The sequence below is a fragment of the Hyperolius riggenbachi genome, chromosome 3, assembly GCF_040937935.1.
Source record: "Hyperolius riggenbachi isolate aHypRig1 chromosome 3, aHypRig1.pri, whole genome shotgun sequence".
Classification (NCBI taxonomy): domain Eukaryota; kingdom Metazoa; phylum Chordata; class Amphibia; order Anura; family Hyperoliidae; genus Hyperolius; species Hyperolius riggenbachi.
Genome location: NC_090648.1, coordinates 496,648,183 through 496,666,965, shown reverse-complemented (window position 1 = coordinate 496,666,965; position 18,783 = coordinate 496,648,183). Strand labels below are relative to the sequence as shown.

General features: G+C 45.6%; 1 protein-coding gene across 2 annotated transcripts in view; it reads right to left on the bottom strand.

Moving 5' to 3' along the window:
• Positions 1 to 18,783, bottom strand: part of RMND1 (required for meiotic nuclear division 1 homolog) — an 84,580-nt gene that overhangs the window by 47,769 nt on the left and 18,028 nt on the right. For both annotated transcript variants that reach the window (XR_011030101.1, XM_068273095.1), the window contains exons 5-9: positions 18,099 to 18,138; positions 9,810 to 9,910; positions 7,614 to 7,720; positions 3,356 to 3,420; positions 1,744 to 1,820 (exon numbers count right to left, since the gene is read on the bottom strand). Coding sequence is in view for 1 of the 2 variants with exons in the window: in XM_068273095.1 (XP_068129196.1) it covers positions 1,744 to 1,820; positions 3,356 to 3,420; positions 7,614 to 7,720; positions 9,810 to 9,910; positions 18,099 to 18,138 (390 nt within the window). In the remaining variant the exon portion in view is untranslated. The remainder of the gene's footprint in view (positions 1 to 1,743; positions 1,821 to 3,355; positions 3,421 to 7,613; positions 7,721 to 9,809; positions 9,911 to 18,098; positions 18,139 to 18,783) is intronic.

The following is an 18,783-nucleotide window of genomic DNA, read 5'->3' as shown; positions in this document are numbered from 1 at the left end:
CAGCTCAGGGTGCCCCAGAACTACCAGGAAAGTACAAGGGGCTAAAGGTGGCCAAACACTCCATACCATTTTTTAAATTTCTGTTCAAATTAAGAATTACCGGTACAATCTTTTTTTTTTTTTGATTGTAACATTTAAAAAAAATCTGACCAATGTAGCCCATACATGTGTTCAATTTTACCCCAATTAGGAAAAAAAATTGATGGAAAACTTTGAAAAAATTGCTTGGGATAATACAGTAATACATTGACAATCTACCGTACACCATCCAAATTTTCATAAAAATTGATCAGAAAAATCCACAACTCCCAATCAACTTATATCGGAAAAAAAAACGTAAAAACCGATCGGATTTCTCGCTTGAATAAAAAAAAAACCTTTTGATTTTTTGGGGCAGCTGATTGTTTTTTATAAAAACAATCAGCTGCCCCAAAAAATCAAAAGGTTTTTTTTTTATTCAAGCGAGAAATCCGATCGGTTTTTACGTTTTTTTTTCCGATATAAGTTGATTGGGAGTTGTGGATTTTTCTGATCAATTTTTATGAAAATTTGGATGGTGTACGGTTTTTATAAAATTGCCTTAAAGGGGAACTGAAGTAAGAATTATACGGAGACTGCCATATTTATTTCCTTTTAATCAATACCAGTTGCCTGGCAGCCCTGCTGGTCTATTTCTCTGCAGTAGTATCTGAATAACACCAGAAACCAGCATGCAGCTAGTCTTGTCAGATCTGACTTTAAAGTCTGAAACACCTGATCTGCTGCATGCTTGTTCAGGGGCTAAGGCTAATAGTATTAGAAGCAGAGGATCAGCAGGGCTGCCAGGCAACTGGTATTGCACATGGCAGCCTCCATATACCTCTCTCTTCAGTTCCCCTTTAATTATTGTATCATATGTGGCCACCTTAAAAGAGACCAAGAAGCCCTTCTACTAAAAAGCACCCTTCAGTGTCATTTTGCCTTCTTAAAATAAAAGGTATTTGCAAAAATAAAGCTTCATCTGTAGAGATTGAAGATCGATGATACAAAGGAGGCAAATTAGAGTAAAATGTTTAAAAAACATTTAACCACTTATTGTATTTCTGACAGTATATCTATGGACCGCGGGTGGACTGTTCCCATTCCAGGGGCATAGATATACCTACCTCGCCATGCTGCTGTTGTGCGTGCTCCCGCACGAGTTCTTATGCCGCCCGTTAGTACACAGATCAGTGAATGTGAACACAGTTCCCATTCACAGATCTATGTGCCTGTGATCGATGATCAGTGGCATCAGTGAGATGCAGTACACAGTATACACTAGGAATAAAGTGGGGGGGACATCTAGTGGGCAGATAGTAAAATTACACCTACATACATTATTATTATTATTATTATTATTATTTAGTATTTATATAGCGCCGACATATTACGCAGCGCTGTACAGTATATATATATATATATATATATATATATATATCTTGTCACTAACTGTCCCTCAAAGGAGCTCACAATCTAATCCCTACCATTGCCATATGTCTATATTATGTAGTGTAAGTACTGTAGTCTAGGGCCATTCTTTAGGGGGAGCCAATTAACTTATCCGTATGTTTTTGGAATGTGGGAGGAAACCGGAGTGCCCGGAGGAAACCCACGCAGACACAGAGAGAACATACAAACTCTTTGCAGATAGTGCCCTGGCTGGGATTCGAACCGGGGACCCAGCGTATGATAAACACGAGTATGATAATCCTTAACATTTACCTTAGCGCAAATAACTCTCCGATGTTCTGCATAACATCATCGTGGGACAGTTTGAGCTTTTTTCTGGCTTTTAACATCTGGAAAAAAAAGTAAAAAAAAAAAAAAGAAGTTTTGAAGACCAGGAAAAAAGGCAAAAAGTCCTGAGCTGTACTAATGGTCTGGGGGGCATTTATCAAGGGTGAACCAGAAAAAAAGGACTTAGGCTATATATACACAACAAAGGTACCCATACATCTTTTTTGATACATTTATTGGACGTCATATTTTAACCACTTTGTGCCATGAACTGAAGGTAACAAATGCGCGCTTGCACGCTCCCGCAGAGCACTTTGGTAGAATAGCTGGAAATATATAAACTTCCTAATTTGCACTAAAGGTGGACAAATAGGATATTTATAAATGCCTGATCCATTAAGATGTCTGCTTTTTACTCTGGGAGAAATGTTCTTCATAATTTATATGTGTTTACGTGTATTTTAACTGTTATGATTTTTGCGTCATAGTGGTTCTTTAACCTCCTTGCTGGTCCAATTCCCGCCGGCAAGGAGGCAGCGCAGCACTTTTTTTTATTTTTATTTTTTTTCAAATCATGTAGCGAGCCTAGGGCTCGCTACATAATAGCCGCTGAGCGGCGGCATCCCCCCACCCACTCCGGAGTAAGCAGGAAATCCCGTTCAGAACGGGATTTCCTGCAGGGCTTCCCCGGTCGCCATGGCGACGGGGCGGGATGACATCACCGACGCCATGGACGTCGGGACGTCAGAGGGAATCGCGATCCACCCTTAAGCGTTGCCTGGCACTGATTGGCCAGGCTGTGCAGGGGTCGGGCGGCGCGGCGGGTAGCGGCGAATCGGCGGGTAGCGGCGGCGATAACGTACCACACGCAGCTAGCAAAGTGCTAGCTGCGTGTAGGAAAAAAAAATTATCCAAATCAGCCCAGCGGGGCCTGAGAAATCCTCCTGCGCAGGTTACCCCGAGCTGAGCTTGGGATAACCGGCAAGGAGGTTAAAGCAACAAGGACACCCACACTATCCGAGGAAAAAAAAAACACTTACCGGTATATAAGTAGATAATTACTTGTTCTACTTACATAACATATATATTGTACTGTCCACATTTTGACTTTAGTAAATTTTATGAAGTAAATAAAGAGAAAGCGGTACCCGGCATTTTCCATCTTTACTGCCTCTGACTGAAGGGAATTCTGATGTAATTTCATCCCTTACTCTGTAATGACATATCCAGCTTGCTTTGTAAACACATGTGAGCACAGCAGAAATCATATTACAGCAGCTTCTGCAGAGGGGAGAGGTGTATTTCCCTTCTCAGCCTCAGCCTGTCACACTGAACTGCCCTCAGCCAATCAGTGCGGAGCAGGAATGTGGGAGGGGAGATAACAAGCTTCCCTGGCAATGTACCAGAATAGAGCAGGCTGACTGAGATAAGATTTATTACAGCAGAAACATTTATGATTATACAGTATTGGAATGCTTGCAAGGCAGGGTCAGGTTGTAGACTGCATAATAAACACAGATCAGTGGGTAAATAGAATTTGATTTTATAGCGGACAATCCTGCTTTAACTTCCGTATCTCAGATCCTATGTGACTTACTTCTGGAATTGACTGGATAGACTCGACAAACGTGTCCAGCGTAGATTCCCACATGGCCAACTTCACTGTCACAACATAGAGAGGGGAAAAACACGGTTCGTTTTTAGTACTGAAAATTTTCATCCCATCGACTGCGCGAGTTTGGCAGCCCTCTGTTAAAATTCTCTTCCCTCTCCTGGGAGGATCTACCCAATTCTGGAAAGCTTGGAGCCCTGGCTTTCTGTTGCACCAGGGCCCGAGTCAGTGCGATGCTCTCAAGTTAGGGGGGCTTGAAGGAAGGGTGTCCCCTGCACTTGGCTGCAGAGAGCACAGTGGAATGGAGTCTCCAGCCCCGGCCAATAAGACACACAGACAGGAGACAAGGAGGCGGGGCTGGGCGGATCCTTCTTCCTCTGTAATCAGTGATACCGGGCACTCAAGACTCTTGAAGACACCAATAAATGCTGAGAAGGAGGAAGCAGACTCCTCCTCCCCCCCCCCCCCCCCCCCCAGGGTGTGATCATCATGTCGGGTCCGTCCATGACTCCTCTAAACACGTTCTCTGCAGCCAGGTGCAGGAGACACCTCCCCTTCAACACCCCGTAACTCAGGAACAGTCCATCACACTGACCCGGGACCTGATGCAAACAAAAGTAAAGACTCTTGGCTTTCCAACGATGCTTTGCTGTTCCCAGGAGAGTAAATAGAATTTCAACAGTAGGCTGCCAAACTCAGTAGATGGGATAATGCATAAGTACCCCAATCCTGAATGTAGATATGTAGATATTATGGATGGAATTAAATGATAAACACTCTGCTGGCCAGTAGGGGGACGCCTGCATTATTGTTGAGGGGAAGCAACAGACAGTCGGGTAGCTGCACTTCTGCCATGTGCATGAGCCCATGCCCTGGCGGTTGCCTTGATAACGCTTCTGGGGAGGGGAGAGTAATGGAAACTATCTTCATCATTGATCAGAGGGTACTATCAACAGCACTACCATCCACCCCACCTCCCAGGCCCACTGCCTGGGCATTACCCTAGACTCTGCCCTCTTCTTCAGCCAACACATCCAAAATGTTACCAGATCCTGCAACTTCCACCTTCGAAACATCTCCAAAATACGACCCTTTTTGACCCCAGACACTATCAAGCTTCTCATCCATGCCCTCATCATCTCCCGCCTTGACTACTGCAATGCCGTACTATCTGGCCTCCCCTTAAAACGCATTGAACCCCTTCAATCAGTCATGAATGCAGCAGCTAGACTCATCAGACTTTCCCACCACTGTGCTTACACTTCTCCCCTCTGTGAAGCCCTACACTGGCTCCCTATCAGCTTCAGGATCAGTTTTAAGGTTTTGTGCCTTACCTACAAATCTGTGCAGAAGACCTGCCCAACCTACATTTCTGAGCTCGTCAACAAATATATACCTGCCCATCCCCTCCGGTCCTCCAATGATCTCCGCCTGACCTCCCCACGCATTTCTCATCCCCATGCACGTTTACAAGACTTCTCAAGAGCTGTCCCCACCCTATGGAACTCCCTTCCACTCCCCCTCAGATTTGCTCCTTTCTTCAACACCTTCAAGCAAGCCCTCAAAACACATTTCATTAAAATAGCCTACCCCACATCTACCACACTCTAACTCTCTGTTAATCATTCTTTCCACAGTCCTACCTTATGTGTCCTCCCACCCTTTAGATTGTAAGCCTTGGCAGGGCCTCCCCCCTCCCTTAGTGTGTCCTTCTTTGTTTTACTACCCCAGCAATGACACCCTTCTCATTGACTAACTCGGACTTGTTTTGCCGGGTCTCTGTAAACCGCATGTTATACCCTGATTGTATGTATAACCTTGTGCTATGTTGTATAACCGTTTGCTACCTCTCTGTCTGTCACCCCTTGTTGCAATGTATGTATCCCTATTTATTGTGCAGCGCTGCGTAATATGTTGGCGCTTTATAAATACAAAAAATAATAATAATAACGAAGGATCCCAAATCAAACTATGGATTTTTGGAAGAGCACCTAATCTGCATGCTTGTTACGGGGTTATGGTTAAACGTATTAGAGGCAGAGGATCAGCAGGACAGCCAGGCAATGTGCATTGTTTAAAAGGTCAATAAATATGTCAGCCTCCATATCCCTCTCACTTCAAGTGTGTTTTAAAGCACAACTGAACCGAAAAAAAAAACGTATGAGAGCATGAGTTGTATGTGAAGTACTGATGGAAACAGAACATTAGCCACATAGTTTACATATTACCTCAGCCAGATAAGAGTGTTTTGTCTTACCAAACGCAGATGGCCATGCGATCGAAAGGCAACGCGTACGAACGCACGCCATCTGCGTTTGCATGCGTTGCGTGGCTGATACCCATTCACTGTAGTGGGTCAGTTGTGCGTTTCGGGAAGAAATGTGTGCAGCATGCGTTCGCAGCCCGCACTGGCCTGGAACGCATGCAGTGTGAACATCAGACCGAAATCCGGACGGCAACGTGTACAGGGGTAACGGGGCCTCAATGACACATTTATTAAAGGGGTTCTGTGGAGTGCTGAAATAAACAAAAACTGACACTTACCTGGGGCTTCTATCAGCCCCCTGTAGCGGCCATGTCCCGGCGCTGTCCTCCTCCGATCACTCATTCCCCGCCGCCGGTCCCGGTCTAATTACGCATCTATTCATCTTGTTAAACTATTCATCTAGTTAGACGAATAATTGACCGTGCCGGCGGAGGGAAACGGATGATCGGAGGAGGACGGTGCGGGACATGACAGCTACAGGGGGCTGATAGAAGCCCCAGGTAAGTGTTGGCTTTTGTTTATTTCAGCACTCCACAAAACTCCTTTAAAGTAGGCCAGAGCTAAAATCTAAGAACTACTGACCCTTGTTATCTCTTTTCTGCTCTCAGAAGCCATTTTCTGCTAGGAAAGTGTTTTATAGTTGGAATTTCTTATCAGTGAGGGTCACACTGTAGTCACTTCCTGTTTGAGTCAGGACTGAGTCAGCCACTTACATACCTGATATTTAACTCTTTCAGGCAGAAAAAAAGGAACACAGCATAGTTACTTGTGTGCTAGGCACTGTACATACACATGTCTATCTCATCATGTCACATGTCACCTCAGGTATCCTTTAACTCTTGCTGTGCAGAGAGAACAGAAAGGGGCTTCTGACAGTTTCTTAGTAGGGTTAGTACTATATGTGCAAAGGTGGATCAGCGCATCACCAGGCCGCCTCCGAATGGCCACCAATCAGAGGTGTGCTGAGCCCCCCCAAGAAACTACAAAACGCACCTTGAAACCATACAGAAGCTCTGCATAAACATCAATAAGCAATGCTATTACATGGGAGCAGCTGACCAAAGTTACTTACATTTGTACGTGGCGAGGAAAGGAACAGCGCTACTTAAAAACAGATTGCATCCTTATGACTACCTGCTTGAGAGGGCAAGCCCCACTAGTGGGATAAAATACACACCCAGCATTCAAATAAAATGCACCTGTCTACCACTGGAGGATGTTGTTTTTGTAATAGCTTGCATGCAACTTATTAGGTACTCGTCCCTCCCACTGCGAAGAAGTCATCCCCGTGTGAGGGGCCCTAATACTAACTAATCCTAAATTATGCATATGCATAGCCTGGGTGCACTACCAAGTAAAAATTTAAATTGCGCAAAGTTGGATCAGCGCATCACCAGGCTGCCTCCGAATGGCCACCCTCAGCGCACCTCTGATTGGTGGCCATTCGAACGCGGCCTGGTGATGCGCTGATCCACCTTTGCGCAATTTTTAATTTTTACTTGGTAATGCACCCAGGCTATGCATATGCATAATTTAGGATTAGTTAGTGTTAGGTCCCCTCCTATGAGGGATAACTTCTTCGCAGTGGGAGGGACGAGTACCTAATAAGTTGCATGCAAGCTATTCCGGAAACCAACATCCTCCAGTAGTAGACAGGTGCATTTTATTTGAACGCTGGGTGTGTATTTTATCCCACTAGTGGGGCTTGCACTCACAAGCAGGTAGTCATAAGGATGCAATCTGTTTTTAAGTAGCGTTGTTCCTTAGTACTATATGTACCTATGTCTAGCTCATGTCACTTCAGGTACACTTTAAAGTCCTTCTAAATCTATGTACCATGTATGCATATGATGCCTGTGGCACTAAACAGTTGTTCTTGATCATTTTAGGTGACAGTAGGATGACAACTTTTTGAGCTGCCCCAGAAAGTCGCGGTTCCCCAAACGAAAAGCCTTGTTTTACTGTACTGAAACTCACCGGAAAGGCAGAGAGCATTTGAAAAGGCAAATTTCTCTAGAATGATCTCATCTGTGTCCAGCTGGGAATTCAGCACAATTTCACCTCTGACAAGCCTTGAGTGTCCCCTGCAGGAAAACTCACAGATTCAAGTGGAGCTATAGTGAAAATAACATGGTTTACAATATTTATTTATAGATTATTTAGTCAGTCTTTGCCCATTGTAAAATCTTTCCTTTCCCTGATTTATATTCTGATATGTATCACTGGTCCTGCCAGGTGATCTGTACGGAATGTTTGTTACTGAGAATTCTATGCACAGAGGGAGATACCGCTTGCTTGGCAGTTGGAAAAAGCCATTATTTCCCCTATTGTGTTTGAATCAAAGAGAAATAAGAAAAGGGGATACATGGCAGTGACTGCAAGCCAGATAACTCGAGATTAAGGTGTTGGGGGTTCTGGGGTGCCTCTTAGTCTAATAGCAATCAGTGTGTGACGGCTGGGGTGGCAGGGATGGAGGGGCGCACTTTGGTGTCTCAGCCTTGGGTGCTGGAGGACCTTGTCCCTGCTCTGATGACATCACATTGTGGGAGGGGTTTCACCACAATATCAGCCATTCAGACATCCCTGATGATCTATTTGAGAAAAGGTAAAGATTTCTTCTAGGAAAGGGGGTATCAGCTACTGATTGGAGTTTTAGCCATGCAGGACCACAAGGTTTCTGGGAAAAAATAAATGCATATAACCTTGCAAAGGTTTAGCTATCTATTTAGGCTTTCTAACTTCATGCAATATTTCCCACCCCCTGCTTTCTAGCTTCATGCAATATTTCCCACCCCCTGCTTTCTAGCTTCATGCAATATTTCCCACCCCCTGCTTTCTAGCTTTATGCAATATTTCCCACCCCCTGCTTTCTAGCTTCATGCAATATTTCCCATACCCTGCTTTCTAACTTCATGCATGGAACTATGTGAATACAATGGGGGAACCCAGGAATCCCAGCGATGTACTTCTTGTCCAGCAGGGAGTATGTCACTGGGTGAGGGGACGGCTAAGAATGTCCTTACATGTCCGCCGAGAATAAACACAGTGTTTATTCTTAAATAGAGCCGTCCTTCCGCTGCCACCGCAGTTCCCATTAATTAATCTCCCCGTAGGCCACCCATGATGGCTTCCTTTGAAGCCTGTGTCACTTCCCTAGTTACAATGTAGCAACACATTGTTTTGTAGATTTGCTTAGCGGGGACATCTTGTGGCCAAATAGTAAAATTACCCCTACTGACTTTAGGGAATAAAAAAATAATATGTATGTCAAGAGGGCATATTATTATAAATGTATGGGCTAAAAATTAGCGATGGATGTAAAACTGAAAAAATGTACCTTTGTTTCCAAATAAAATATTGTCACCATACATTATACTAGGGATATAATTGTAACGTTGCAATAAATGGGACAAATGGGCAAATAAAATGTGTGGATTTTAATTAAGGTAGTATGTGGTATTTTAAAACTACAATGGCCGAAAACTGCGAAATAATGATTTTTTTTCATTGTTTTCTTAATTATTCCCGTTAAAATGCATTTAGAATAAAATAATTCTTAACAAAATGTACTACAGAAAAAACAAGATATAGATCATTTATTTGTGATAAGTAGTGATAGGGCTTGATTCACAAAGCGGTGCTAACCTACTTAGCACGTCTAAAGTCTTTAGACGCGCTAACCAGGGTGCTAAGTAGGTTAGCACCGGATTTCTCAATCAGATCGCGCGCTAACTTTGCGCGCGCAAAGTTTTTACGCGCGCTAAGTCCCATAGGCTTTAATGGGCACTTCGCGCGGAGCGCCCTGCGCTCTGTGCAGTACGCGCGTAAAGTTTTACGCGCATAAAGTTTTGCGTGCGTAAAGTTTTATGCGCAAAATGCTTGTTTAGACGTGCTAAGGGGGTTTTCACAGGCGTGCTAACAGTTAGCACCGCTTTGTGAATCAAGCCCATAAAGTTATTGGGGGATGAAAGGGAGGAGAGCTGAAATTGGAAAATTCCTCTCGTCCATAAGGTGAAAAATACCCGTGGGCTGAAATGGTTAATGTCGTTTTCTGTTTTGCGGTGCGATGCAATGGGGGTGGAGCATCAAATCAGCCCAGTGTAAAACCGGCCTAAAGGTAAAATGGCAGCAGTACTTCCTGAGCTGTCTGGTCGGGATAAACGTTCCACCTACTCTCCGAAGCTGTAGTTCATCTCCTCGTTCTCCCAGTGCACCAGAGCAACTTCATATGGCTGGATTTCATGCGGCTCCAGAATTCTCATCACGTCCTTCACCTTCATTGGAAGAAAAGCAAAATAATTCCATCAATAGATTCAACTGTTCCTCTTACGGAGCCAGGTTCATCAAGACTGCGGCAAAGAAATTATCTTGCCTTATGTGACCGATACGATGTCAGAGGCCAGGCTTGCTCTCACATGTAATCACGAGTGTGTAAACATTTGAATTTGTAATTCAAATTAGCATTAATTAGCTCAGGTGTGCGGCGGGGACATAAGCGGGTTAGTTACCCATAATTCCGCGTCCTCCCTGCGCTCCAAATAGCTTGCACACGTCCTATTGGACGCTTTGCAAGCCTCACTGCAGGCACTTCCTCCTTCAAGCCAGAAGGAGGAAGTGTGCAGTGATGAGGCTTGCAACGCGTCCAATAGGACGTGTGCAAGCAATTTGGAGCGCAGGGAGGACGCGGAATTATGAGTAACTAACCCCTTATATCCCTGCCACACACCTGAGGTAATTAATGCTCATTTAAATTACAAATTCAAGTGTTTACACACTCGTGATTACTCGTGAGAGCATGCCTGATCAGAGCGGTCAGTTGCCAATATGGAGATGCGGCAGTGATCATAGTCAGACAACCCCGCCCCCAACGTGGAGTGTAAGCACCTCATCCAGGATCAGAAAGGCAGGGAGGAGAAGAGAGGGAGGGGAGGAGCAAGGAGGCATCATGATGTCAGCAGTGAGGACCTGTCAAGTCAATGCACTTCCTATACTGCAAAAAAAACCATCATTTTCCGATTAAACAATTTAGATTAAACTGTGTGTGGTTGGACTTCCTAGTTGGAAACCCCAGCTGAAATCTCTCCTACTGACTGCCATGCCCCTCCCATCCCCTGCCACACCTCCTCCTGCTCCATGCCACACCTCTGCTGGCTCTTGTAAAGGACTTTTCCAAGTCCTCTACGGAGGTCATCACCTGGTCCCTGGATCACTAAAGCCAGGCAGCTGTCCGGGAAGGGGGGGGGGATTAGGGGAGGGTGTTAATATAGCAGCTCACCAAGACTCAGCCCCACCCGGTTTGTGACACCAACCGGTTCTGCTACTAATACATGAAGGTAGGGTAAAGCTGCAGACAGAGGAGCCGGCTCAAGTGATCGGCACTTGGGCCGAGAAGGAGGTGAGTTGCTACTTCTAAGAGGCTTCTAAGGGGGGAGCATTGGGGAAGGGGGTAGGGTGGGCTAAAGAGAAGGAAAAGTCGCACCCCGTCCCCGTGCCTGAGGCTGAGTCCCGGTGTGGCCATGGCTCCCCCTTCCATCACCTATACGGAGGCACCTATACCTAGCTAACCTATACTGGCTGTAGTTGAACTGTGTGCTCAGATGGCAGTGACTAGGCAGTTACCAGGCAGCAGTGAGCAGTGAGGCTTTAACTACTTAAAAGATCGCCTCACGCCAATGGGCGTGAATGCGGCGGCAGCCCCAGGACCGCCTAACGCCAATTGGCGTCAAGTCCTGGGGCTGCAGTTTCCCAGGGAAATGCGCGCATGCACGATCGTTCCCTGCCGCTTCACGGAACGGAGTTCCGTGAATAGCCTCTGCTTGTAAACGTAAGGGCAAAGAAATCCCCTTTGTTTACATCAGTACAGCGCTGCCGGGGGCCACAGCGCTGTACGAGATCGGCGATCCCCGGCATCTGATTGGCCGGGGAGCGCCGTCCTCTCATAGGCTGATGCCTACGAGAGGCGGAACAGGACGGATCGCCGTCCTGTTCCAATTCTTGTGAGGGGAGGAGGGAAGGGGAGGAGGGAAGGGGAGGGAGAGCCTCATAGGAGGCTGGGAAAAAAACAACAACCAACAAACGGCCGCAGCGATCGGACCCCTCCGGCGGCATGTCCCCTAAGGGACAAAAAAAGGAGGTGAGTCCGATCGCTGGGCACCTAAGTTGGGCTGTGTAGGAGGCTGAAAAGCCTGCACAGCCCAGTACTACAACGGCCTGGTCTTTAGGGGGGGGGTTAGCACTGTGGGCGGCAAGTGGTTAATGCTACATATAGCACATTATAGGCTTGTCTGAATAGTTGTGTTTTCAGAATACAGCTTCTCACCCATGTGAAATCTTTTATGTTTAACAAAGCTCCCTTTATCTCCTACACATTTCCCGCATTCAAAACATGGATGTTTTCTTATGCATGTGAGTTCTCTCATAACAGGTGAGATTTCTGGTAAAAAAATATTTTCCCACACTCAGTACATAAATATGGCTTTGCACCAGCGTGAAATCTCTCATGTGTGACAAGGTTTCTTTTATCTCCAAAACATTTCCCACACTCAGCACAGGAATATGGACTCTCACCAATGTGAGTCCTCTCATGTATGACAAGCAGTGATTTACGAACAAAACATTTCCCACATTCAGAACATGAATAGGGCATCTTACCAGTGTGAGATCTCTCATGACTGACAAGTTTTGATTTACGAACAAAAACATTTCCCACACTCAGCACATGAATGGGGTTTTCACCAGTGTGAGATCACTCATGTCTGTCAAAATGTGATTTACAAACAAAACATTTCCCACACTCAGCACATGAATATCACTTCTCACAAGAGTGAGATCTCATGTCTGACAAGATGTAATCTACAAACAAAACATTTCCCGCACTCAGCACATGAACAGAGCGTCTCACCAGTGTGAGATCCCTCCTGTCTATGAAGCTGTGGTTTCCAAACAAAACATTTCCCACACTCAGCACATTTATAGCGCTTCTCACCAGTGTGAGATCTCTCATGTTTGATTTATTCCCCAAACATTTCACACACTCAACTCATGAATAAGGCTTCTCACCACCAGTGTGGGATCTCTTATGTAGTTAACCTATACTGGCTGCACCCATAACTAGCTAAACTATACTGGGGGCACTTCTACCTAGCTAACCTATACGGGGCACCTATACCTAGTTAACCTATACTGGGGGCACTTAAACCTAGCTAACCTATACTGGCTGCACCTATACCTTGCTAACGTATACTGGCTGCACCTATACCTAGCTAACATATACTGGGGCACCTATACCTAGCTAACCTATATGGGGGCACCTATACCTAGTTAACCTATACTGGGGGCACTTAAACCTAGCTAACCTATACTGGCTGCACCTATACCTAGCTAACCTATACTGGCTGCACCTATACCTAGCTAAGCTATATGGGGGCACCTATACCTAGCTAACCTATACTGGCTGCACCTATATCTAGCTAGCATGTACTGGGGCACCTATACTTAGCTAACCTATATGGGGGCACCTATACCTAGCTAACCTATACTGGCTTCACCTATACCTAGCTAACCTATACTGGAGGCACCTATACCTAGCTAACATATACTGGGGCACCTATACCTAGCTAACCTATACTGGGGCACCTATATCTAGGTAACCTATACTGGCTGCACCTATATCTAGCTAACATATACTGGGGCACCTATCCTTAGCTAACCTATATGGGGGCACCTATACCTAGCTAACCTATACTGGGGGCACATATACCTAGCTAATGTATACTGGCTGCACCTATACCTAGCTAACATATACTGGGGCACCTATACCTAGCTAACCTATATGGGGGCACCTTTACCTAGCTAACCTATACTGGCTGCACCTATATCTAGCTAACATATACTGGGGCACCTATACTTAGCTAACCTATACTGGCTGCACCTATATCTAGCTAACATATACTGGGGCACCTATCCTTAGCTAACCTATATGGGGACACCTATACTTAGCTAATCTATACTGGGGGCACCTATACCTAGCTAACCTATACTGGGGGCACCTATACCTAGCTAACCTATACGGGGCACCTATACCTAGTTAACCTATACTGGGGCCACGTATACCTAGCTAACCTATATGGGGCACCTATACCTAGTTAACCTATACTGGGGGCACTTAAACTTAGCTAACCTATACTGGGGGCACATATACCTAGCTAATGTATACTGGCTGCACCTATACCTAGCTAACATATACTGGGGCACCTATCCTTAGCTAACCTATATGGGGGCACCTATACCTAGCTAACCTATACTGGCTGCACCTATATCTAGCTAACATGTATTGGGGCACCTATACTTATCTAACCTATACGGGGACACCTGCACCTAGCTAACCTATACTGGAGGCACCTATACCTAGCTAACCTATACTGGGGGCACCTATACCTAGCTAATGTATACTGGCTGCACCTATACCTAGCTAACATATACTGGGGCAGCTATACCTAGCTAACCTATATGGGGACACCTTTACCTAGCTAACCTATACTGGCTGCACCTACAGTGGTGTGAAAAACTATTTGCCCCCTTCCTGATTTCTTATTCTTTTGCATGTTTGTCACACTTAAATGTTTCTGCTCATTAAAAACCGTTAACTATTAGTCAAAGATAACATAATTGAACACAAAATGCAGTTTTAAATGATGGTTTTTATTATTTAGTGAGGAAAAAAAACTCAAAACCTACATGGCCCTGTGTGAAAAAGTGATTGCCCTCCTTGTTAAAAAATAACTTAACTGTGGTTTATCACACCTGAGTTCAATTTCTGTAGTCACCCCCAGGGCTGATTACTGCCACACCTGTTTCAATCAAGAAATCACTTAAATAGGAGCTATCTGACACAGAGAAGTAGACCAAAAGCACCTCAAAAGCTAGACATCATGCCAAGATCCAAAGAAATTCAGGAACAAATGAGAACAAAAGTACTGTAATTGAGATCTATCAGTTTGGTAAAGGTTATAAAGCCATTTCTAAAGCTTTGGGACTCCAGCGAACCACAGTGAGAGCCATTATCCACAAATGGCAAAAACATGGAACAGTGATGAACCTTCCCAGGAGTGGCTGGCCAACCAAAATTACCCCAAGAGCGCAGAGAAAACTCATCCGAGAGGCCACAAATGACCCCAGGACAACATCTAAAGAACTGCAGGCCTCACTTGCCTCAATTAAGGTCAGTGTTCACAACTCCACCATAAGAAAGAGACTGGGCAAAAACGGCCTGCATGGCAGATATCCAAGGCGCAAACCACTTTTAAGCAAAAAGAACATTAAGGCTTGTCTCAATTTTGCTATCTCAATGATTGCCAAGACTTGTGGGAAAATACCTTGTGGACCGCCGAGACAAAGGTTGAACTTTTTGGAAGATGCGTGTCCTGTTAAATCTGTCATAGAAGTAACACAGCATTTCAGCAACAGAACATCATACCAACAGTAAAATATGGTGGTGGTAGTGTGATGGTCTGGGGTTGTTTTGCTGCTTCAGGACCTGGAAGGCTTGCTGTGATAGATGGAACCATGAATTCTACTGTCTACCAAAAAATCCTGAAGGAGAATGTCCGGCCATCTGTTCGTCAACTCAAGCTGAAGCGATCTTGGGTGCTGCAGCAGGACAATGACCTAAAAGACACCAGCAAATCCACCTCTGAATGGCTGAAGAAAAACAAAATGAAGACTTTGGAGTGGCCTAGTCAAAGCCCTGACCTGAATCCTATTGAGATGTTGTGGCATGACCTTAAAGGGACTCCGAGCTCATAAAAAAAATGAAAGTTTTACTCACCTGGGGCTTTCTCCAGCCCAGTGCTGGTCGGGAGGTCCCACGACGGCGTCCTGGCTCTTCTCCTTCTCCCCGCTCCGGAATGGCTGACAGGCCGCAGCCCGGGCGACACTCGCCCGAGTGTCGGGCTGCTCCTTCCGCGTATGACACAGATTACGTCACACGCCGGCCGCCTCGCGTCATCATGGCGGCTGGCGTGGCAGTACGGCGCATGCGCGCTTTAATCGCGCATGCGCAGTACTTTTACGCCGGCCGCCCTGATGACGCGAGACGGCCGGCGTGTGACGTAATCCGCGTCATACGCGAAAGGAGCAGCCCGACACTCGGGCGAGTGTCGCCTGGGCTGCGGCCTGTCAGCCATTCCGGATCGGGGAGAAGGAGAAGAGCCAGGACGCCGTCGTGGGACCTCCCGACCAGCACTGGGCTGGAGAAAGCCCCAGGTGAGTACAACTTTCATTTTTTTTATGAGCTCGGAGTCACTTTAAAAAGGCGGTTCATGCTAGAAAACCCTCAAATAAAGCTGAATTACAACAATTCTGCAAAGATGAGTGGGCCAAAATTCCTCCAGAGCGCTGTAAAAGACTTGTTGCAAGTTATCGCTGCTAAGGGTGGCCCAACCAGTTATTAGGTTGAGGGGGCGATTTCTTTTTCACACAGGGCCATGTAGGTTTTGAGTTTTTTTTCTCACTAAATAATAAAAACCATCATTTAAAACTGCATTTTGTGTTCAATTATGTTATCTTTGACTAATAGTTAACGGTTTTTGATGAGCAGAAACATTTAAGTGTGACAAACATGCAAAAGAATAAGAAATCAGGAAGGGGGAAAATAGTTTTTCACACCACTGCATATCTAGCTAACCTATACTGGCTGCACCTATACCTAGCTAACATGCACTGGGGCACCTATACTTAGCTAACCTATACTGGAGGCACCTACAGCTTGCTACCTATACTGCTGGGGATACCTATGTCTGGCTAGCTATATGGGGCACCTATGCCTGGCTATCTATACTGGGGGCACTCATACCTGACTACCTATAAGGATGGTCGTAGTATAGGTTGCAATTTTTACACCCCCTCCCCGCGGCTCCCCCATCTATCACTGCGCCCCCTACTTCACTGCGCTGCAGCCGGATACCTGCCTCGCCCCGCTTTGGAAACGGGGCTGACTGGAATCGCAGGTTTCTAAGACTTCCTTTGTAACTGGTTTTGCTGTTATTGGACAATCCATACAAACACTAGATCCACCTGGCCTTGGAGGTGGCAACGATTGGTGAGCTGCTGCATGATAGAGGAATGAAGCGTGAAACACTGAGAGCATCAACAAAGCAGTAGAAATGCCAAGATATGTAGCATGAAATAATATGATGATCGCTGCTGATCTGTGAGGCTCTACAATATAATACAGAAGCACGGGATTGTTTCAAACAGTAATGATTCCCTAAATGCGCAGAATCGAGGAGCGGACCCAGAGTGAGGCTTGGATCAAGGGCAGTTTTGTTTTAAATAGAAGAGGGTGTTCCCACCATCACCAAGCCATAGCGTCATCACACTGACGAAGCTCACTTTGGTGGGCGTATAGCGTATGTGGGCGTGGCCTACGCGCTGGACACGAGAAGCAGCTCCGGCGTCCATACGAGGAGACGAGTGACATGCTATTAGCCGGCAAGTAACGGAACCACACAGGTACCTGTATACTGCGGGACGCCGCAGTGGGAGGCATCATCTTAATCAGCCGGGCGGAGAGAAGGTAAATCCCTTACGCCTGAAGGAGATATGTTTGAGGATGCGTAGCTGTGCGGAGGGCCAGCATGGTTAATGATGGCATGGTGCTTGGAGTAAGGACTTGCTGAGTTTATGCTTACAAGGAGTTGTTAAAGTCAGGATAAAGACAAGCATTGCATGAGGCTCACGCAGTTACTGAAGATATGACTCTGGACTGTTAAAATATGCTGCATGCTGACAGATCACAGTCTGTATATATTACGCAGTTATTGAAGATACTACGCAGTTACTGAAAATAAGATTCTGGACTGTAAAATATGCTGCATGCTAATAGATCATAGCCTGTATATACTCCGGAGCAAATTTCAGACAAGCGGAACGGTTCTGTGAATTGAAGTCACTGTACATGCCTTATCTCATTCAATTGATACGGATCGTGTAAATCCATGATTGATGAGTGGAGTGTGAATGTGTATGGTGGTGTCCAGGAGCGCTCCTTGATTGGTCCAGCACGGGATTGGGGATGTTAATGGGTGGGGGGAGTGGGGGAATCGCGGTGTTGTCTTTTACCTTGTTACAATAAAGAGAAATTATAGTAAGTGAGTGGCGGCCCATTGTGATTTGTAGAGACACAGCGAGGCACCTGATTGTGCACTTCAGTATTACACTATGTTGAGTTTTATCTATCCATAGGCTGTGGCATTGTGAAGAGCGCAGCAAGAAATCTTCTTCCTTTTATTGCATTGTCCTATAACATTGGAGCTTACCAATAGGTTTGTTAATTTAATCTAATCTAGAGGTCCCCTTCCAGGGATTGCTTCATTACCAAATGTAAAGTGTCAGAACTGTATCATATTTGAAAAATAAAGAAATAATAATACAATAATAATAATATGTTGTAGATGTACTCACCGTTTTTTCTTCAGTATTCCAGAAGACAACCGCTCCTTCCCTGTAAGAAACACATGTTCAGAGCATGGAAGTGATTTTATGTGGCTATCGCTGCCCTCATGACTAGGGGTGAAGCTACTGGAAGAACAGCAGCTGGGGGGGGGGGGGGGATGGGGGCAAGGCTGAAGAAGTCCCCAACTATTTATCCTCCCCTCGTTATGGGTGGGAGGAGTCATGGTAGTTGCTCTATTACAGGTGGGAGGAGTCATGATAGTTGCTCTATTATGTGTGTGGGGGATCATGCTGGCTGCACGTCGTATAGGACACCGGGCAGATGGGTCCACTGACCACTGGTGGAGTTCACCACAGGAGAAGTAAATGTTGTGGATACCCCATCCTAATCATGGCTGTTAGCAAGCTGACCATTGGCTTACTCAGGGGTGTAACTAGAAGTCACCGCCCCCCCCAAACAAAACTTTGGATGTCCCCTCCCCCCCGTTACCCTTTGATAAGGACTCAAAATATTGTCGTCATCTCCCCCCCAACAATGCCCCTCTTCTGCCCCCAAACAGAGGGATTTTCTAACATGTCTGATTAGACTTTTGATCGATAAACTGCTCAAAATGAATCAATCGGATATGTTGTCCAACAGACTACTGGTAGATTCTATCAAAGTCATAAAGGGAGCCGAGAACTGATTTGCTAA